The following is a 6394-nucleotide window of genomic DNA, read 5'->3' on the forward strand; positions in this document are numbered from 1 at the left end:
TCATTTTATTTTCGCTCCGCTTAGCTTACTTTCGCCCCGCTAATTTTATTTTCGCCCCGCAAATTTTACTTTTGCCCCGATGAGTTTACTTTCGCACCGCTGAGTTTACTTTCGCCCCGCTGAGTTTACTTTCGCCCCGCTGAGTTTACTTTCGACCAGCTGAATTTACTTTCGCTCCGCTGAGCTAAATTTTGCCTTGCTGAGTTTACTTTCGCCCCGCTAATTTTAATTTCGCCCCGCTAATTTTAATTTCGCCCCGCTGAATTTACTTGCGCCCTGCTAATTTTATTTTCGCTCCGATGAGATTACTTTCGCCCCGCTGAGTTTACTTTCGCCCCGCTGATTTTACTTTCGCCCCGCAAATTTTACGTTCGCCCCGCTGAGCTTACTTTCGCTCCGCTGAGCTTAATTTGGCCTTGCTGAGTTTACTTTCGCCCGGTGATTTTACTTTCGCGCCGCTAATTTTATTTTCGCCCCGCTAATTTTACTATTGCTCCGCTGAGCTTAGTTTGGCCTTGCTGAGTTTATTTTCGCCCCTTTGAGTTTACTTTCGCCTCGCTAATTTTACTTTCGCCCCGCTAATTTTACTTTCGCCCCGCTAATTTTACTTTCGCCCCGCTAATGTTATTTTCGCCCCGCTAATTTTACTTTCGCTCTGCAGATGCGGTTTTCGGGAAATATATGCTACTGTCGCCCCTATTTTCAGGTGCAAAAGGGTCGAGTGTGGAATCAAAGAATGAACATTTAGACAAATTTTGGCCTAAATTTGATTATAATTTATTTTAATGTAGCTTGACTGCTGTGGAATCAATGGTCCTGCAGATTGGTCCAAAGCTGGATTCAGAGACAATACTTTGCCGATTTCCTGCTGCCAGAACGTTCCAATGAAGAACACAACTGACAAAAATTCTAGGGGAACTTGTGACATGAACTCGATTTCCGTTCGAGACAAAGGCTGCGTCAATAAACTTCGATCCTTCATCGAGGATAAAGCTGTAGTCTTAGGTGGAGTTGGAGTAGGAATCGCTCTTGTTCAGGTAATTCAGGCACTAAAAATCTAATCTCAAACGCCTTTTCCAACCCCTATTTTCCCTAAAAGTCCCCCTTTTTTTTTTATCTTTTCCCCTTAGAATTTAATGAAATCTTTGAAATTTTTTGGAATTTTAATTATTGTAAAATATTTTCAATCTTCTCGTTTACAAATTTATTATTTTACTACATTTTCAATGAAATAAACACTTGTTTTCAGTGGATTTACGAATCCTCTATTATAAATTATACCCGCAAAATACTATAATTATAATAAACAAACTAAATATTTTAGAAAATAAATATAATTTTATAAATTTCAAGTTCTAATTTAGATTTTCTTTTTATAAAACTAGAAATGGTCTGAATAACTGTGAAATTTTGGAAATCTCTTGAAACATTTTAAAAGATATATCCATTTTCTCGTTTTTTTCTTTTTTTTTAATTAAACGCGAACAGAATGAACAGAACCTAATCAGAAAATCGGGCTATTTTCGGTTGTAAATTAATTCTTTTTAATTAAAAAATCTATAATTATGGTTGAGAATCATTCATCTTTTTTAGTTGCAAAAATGTATTATTTTGTTAAAAATTCAAAAACTTTGTTTAAAATGCATCCTTTTCAGTAGAAAATTACGCTAAATTTGATTGAAAATTTATATTCTTGGGTTCAAAATACAAGTTTTTTGTGGAAAATTCGTATTTTTTGATTAAAAATTTGTATTTTTGGGTTCAAAATTCAAGTTTTTTGTAGAAAATACGTCTTTTTGGTTTGTAATTTTATCTCCTTTGGTGAAAAAATGAAACAATTTGACTGAAAATGAATTTGTTCTTGTTGAGGATTAAACTATTTTGTCAAAAGTTCATATTTTTCGTTTAATTAAATGTTTTATTATTTAAAACTAAAATCATTTTTCTTTACTCTGTTGAAAATTAAATAATTTTTTTTTTTAAAGTCATAATTTTTAGTAGAAGATTCAACTATGTGGTTGAAAATGAAGCTTTTTGTTAAATATATATATATAATATATTTGTTAGTGTAAAGTACAATTATTTAGTTAAAAATTGATTTTTTTGTAAAAAAAATAATCTTATTTGATGAAAATTCACCCTTTTTATTGAAACTTTAAATATTTTAGTAGAAAATTAAACTATTAGGCTGTAAATTCACGATTTTGGGTTCGATATCTATTTTGTTTAAAATTAACTTTTTTGCAGGAAGTTAACTTTTTGGTTGAAAATTCGTCTGTTTTTGTTGAAAATTCATCTTTTTTTTTTTATTGAATTCAATATTTCAGTATTACACGTTTCGGTGAGAATTTATTTTTATTATCTTTTTAGTTAAAAATTGATCTATTTTGTTGATTTTTTTTCTTTTTGTAAAAAATTTAATTTTTTAAATTAAAAATGTAACTATTCCATTTTTCTCTCAAAATTCGTGTATTTTTTGTTAAAAATTAAATTTGTTTAACTTAAAAATTCAACTGTTCCATTTTTTATTATAAATTTATATTTTTACTTGAAAATTGATCTATTTTGTTCATTTTGTACAAAATTATATTTTCTAATTTAAAATGTAACTATTCCATTTTTCGTTAAAAATTCGTCTTATTAGGTAGAAAGTAAATTTTTTTGATAGAAAATTGAAATACTTTTTGAAAAATTAAACTATTTTTTTGAAAAATTCGTGTATTTTTTGTAAAAAATTAATTTTTTTAACTTAAAAATACAACTTTTCCATTTTTTATTGTTAATTTTTATTTTTTAGTTGAAAATTTAACCATCTGGTTAAGAAGCGTTTTTTTTCGTTGAAACTTAATCTTCTTGTTAAAAATATCATACTTTTGGTTCAAAATTCGATCTTTTTTGCTGTTTAAAAATTCATTTTTTTAACTTGAAATTTAACTATTCTATTTTTGAATGCATAATTATATTTTTAATTGAAAATTCATGTAATTCATGTAATTAATTTTTTTTCAATTTGAAATGTAACTATTCCATTTTTCGTTGATAATTTATATTTTCAAGTTCTAAATTCAATTATTAGGATGAAAAAAAAAATATTTTCTTCGAAAATTTATTAGTTATGGTTAAAATTTCAACTGTTTTGTAGAAAATTCGTCTTTTTGGGTTGAAATTTTAACCGTTTGCTCAAAATTCAACTGTTTGATTGAACCTTCATCTATTTTGTTCAAAATTAAATTTCTTGTCGAAAGTAAACTTTTTTGCTGATAGTTAACTTTTTTGTTGCAAATTAGTCTGTTTTCGTTAAAAATTTACCTATTTTGTTGAAAATTAATATTTCAGGTTTGAAAATTCAACTGTTTTGCAGAAAATTGATCTTTTTCGGTAGGAAATTCAAATTTCTTGCAGGAAATTCTTCTTTATCTCTTTAAATCTTAGCAGTTAAAGTTTTAGAATTTTTTTCCTTTTTTGACTGAATAATTTCGGTTGAAAATCCATCTCTTTTAATTTAAAATTATATTATTTTGTTGAAAAATTCTTGTTAAAAATCAATTTTTTTAGTTGAAAATTCAACTATTTTCTTAAAAATTTAACTTTTATCTTGAAACTTTATATGTATGGATATCAAAATAAACAGTTTTGTAGAAAATTCGCCTTTTTGAATTAAAATTGATTATTTATTCGGCTCTTACGTTGAAATTTTGTTTTTCTTTTGGATAAAAATTAATTTTTTCAACTGAAAATTTAACTTCTTTGTAGAAAATTCGTCTTTTTGGCTCGAAATTTTAACAGTTTGGTCACAATTCAACTGTTTGATTGAAACTTTATCTACTTTGTTGAAAATCAGCTTTTTTGTTGAATTTTAAAGACTTTGGCGGAAAATTAATCTTTTTTTATTAAAAATTCCACTATTTTGTTGAAAATTCAACCTCTGTAAAAAAATCGTCTTTTTGCTTGAAATTTTGGTCAAAATTCAACTGTTTTGTTGAAAATTCGTCTTTTTGGTTTAAAAATTCATCTTTGTAGGTTGAAAATTCAACCATTTGGTACAAACTTCAGCGCTTTGGTTAAAACTGCAACTGGTTGGTTTCAAAATTCCACTATTTGGTTGAAAATTTACCTTTCTTGATTGAGAAATAATTTTTTCGGTTAAAAATTCAACTATATTGTTCAAAATTCAGATTTTGAGATTAAAAATATAGAAAAAATCGTCTTTTTTGCTTGAAATTTTGGTGAAAATTCAACAGTTTTGTTAAAAATTTGTCATTTTGTTTTCAAAATTCATCTCTCTTGGTTGAAAATTAATTTTTTGTTAAAAATTAATTTTTTGGGTTCAAAATTGAAATGTTTTCTACAAAAACTCCACTTTTTAGCTTAAAAATTCCCCCTGTGTTGAGAGCATTTTCGAGTTTATTAATTTTTAATGGCTCAGTATAAAAAGTTTTGTCGTCTTGTTAAAAATTCAACTATTTTGTTGAAAATTCGCCTTTTTTTATTAAATTCAATATTTCACTAAGAATTTCGTTAAAAATTCTTTTTTTTTTTGTCTTTTTAGTTGAAAATTGATCTATTTTGTTGAAATTTTTTCATTTTTCGTTGAAAACTTATCTTTCCAAGTTGATAATTTCCAATTATATATTAGAATATTTTCAATTCACTTAAATGCTTTTTCATGAATTCCATTGAATTCTTCTCATTTCCCTTATATTCTTCTAAATTCATTCGAATTTTACTTAAATAAATTTTTTTTTTTAATTTTTCCAATTCATTTAATTTTTTGGTATTCATCCTGAATTCTTTTCAATTCTTTGGAATTCCATCGCATTTTTTTAATTCACTCTAATTCTTCTAAATTTATTTAATTTTAATTTAATTCAATTAGTTTTTTTTTAATGTTTAAGTACTTTTTAATTATTTTCAATTCACTTAAATGCTTTTTCATGAATTTCATCGAATTCCTGTCATTTCCCTTGAATTCTTCAAAATTCACTCAAATTTTACTGAAGTAAATGGATTTTTTTCTATTTTAATTTTTCCAATTCATTTATTTTTTGGTATTCATCCTGAATTCTTTTTAATTCTTTGGAATTCCGTTGCATTTTTTTTAATTCACTCTAATTCTTCTAAATCTTCTAAATTTTGTTGAAATTTTTTCATTTTTCGTTGAAAACTTATCTTTCCAAGTTGAAAATTCAAATATTTGGTTAAAATTGCATGTATTTTGTTAAAAATTCTTCTTCAGGTAGAAATAATTAATCTTCTGACTTGAAAATTAATCTTTTTGGTTTAAAGTTTGAATATTTTTATGAAAAATATATCTATTTTGTTCAAAATTAATTTTTTTTTGGAAACAAATTAATTTAATTTTGGATAGAAAATTCATCTTTTCTAGTAGAAAATTCAAGTATTTGGTTAAAATAAATTTTTCTTTGAGTATTTTTTATATTCAATATTTCACTGCTGCATGTTTTGTTAAGAATTTTATTTTTATTAGTGAAAAATGCAACTATTTAGTTGAAAGTTAAATTATTTTGTCGAAAATTCAAATTTCCGGGTTAAAAATTCAACTTTTTTGTAAAAAAATAATCTGATTTGCTTGAAATTTTGGTCAAAATTCAACTGTTTGTTTGAAAATTCATCTTTCTTGGTTAGAAATTAATTCTTTTGTTAAAAAATTACCTTTTTGGGTTTAAAAGTAAAAAAAAATTCCACGTTTTCGCTTAAAAATGTAATTCTCCTGTTGAAGATTGGTCTTTTGTGTTATCTTTTTTGCAGAAAATGTAACTATTTTGGTAAAAATGCAATATATTTCGTCTTAAAATCTTAGGAATATCGTACCTACATAAATTTTATTCAAAATAATTTTGTCCCCCATTATTTTCCTATTTTCGTGAAAAATCACTCTATATTTCCTGTTTTGAGAGCATTTTCCGAGTTATTAATTTTTAATTGTTCAATATAAAAAGTACCTTTTCTTTTAATTGATATACCTAATTCTGAATTGTCCTGAAGTCTTTTGAAAAATTTTAGGGTATTTTGAACGATTCCGAGAAATTTATAGTAGTAGATTTTAATAATTTTAAGGAGTTTTTGAGATTTTAGGACATTTTAAAGACTGATAAAATCGAAGGCATTTTCAAGAGATTTTAATTTGAAATATTTGATGGAATTTTAAAAAATTCTAAGGAATTTTTTATACTTTTTTATTCATTTGATGGGATTTCAAAACGCTTGAAATATTTTAAGATGAACAATTTTCTAGAATTTCGAAAGATACGAATACTTTAAAAGATTTCATAAGATTTCTAAGGATTTAAATAATTTTAAAGCATTTTAAAGCTCTCAATGTATTTTAATAGATTTTCCAGGATTTCAAAAAAAAAAAAAAAAAAAAAAAAAA

At 25.4% G+C, this 6394-nt stretch overlaps 1 protein-coding gene across 1 annotated transcript in view; it reads left to right on the top strand.

The window, feature by feature from the left end:
* LOC117181754 (CD63 antigen-like) overlaps positions 1 to 6394 on the top strand; it is a 68225-nt gene that overhangs the window by 48843 nt on the left and 12988 nt on the right. Inside the window, exon 4 of the mRNA XM_033374718.1 lies at positions 792 to 1037. Coding sequence (XP_033230609.1) covers positions 792 to 1037 — 246 coding nt within the window. The remainder of the gene's footprint in view (positions 1 to 791; positions 1038 to 6394) is intronic.

This window comes from Belonocnema kinseyi, chromosome 10, assembly GCF_010883055.1.
Source record: "Belonocnema kinseyi isolate 2016_QV_RU_SX_M_011 chromosome 10, B_treatae_v1, whole genome shotgun sequence".
Lineage (NCBI taxonomy): Eukaryota > Metazoa > Arthropoda > Insecta > Hymenoptera > Cynipidae > Belonocnema > Belonocnema kinseyi.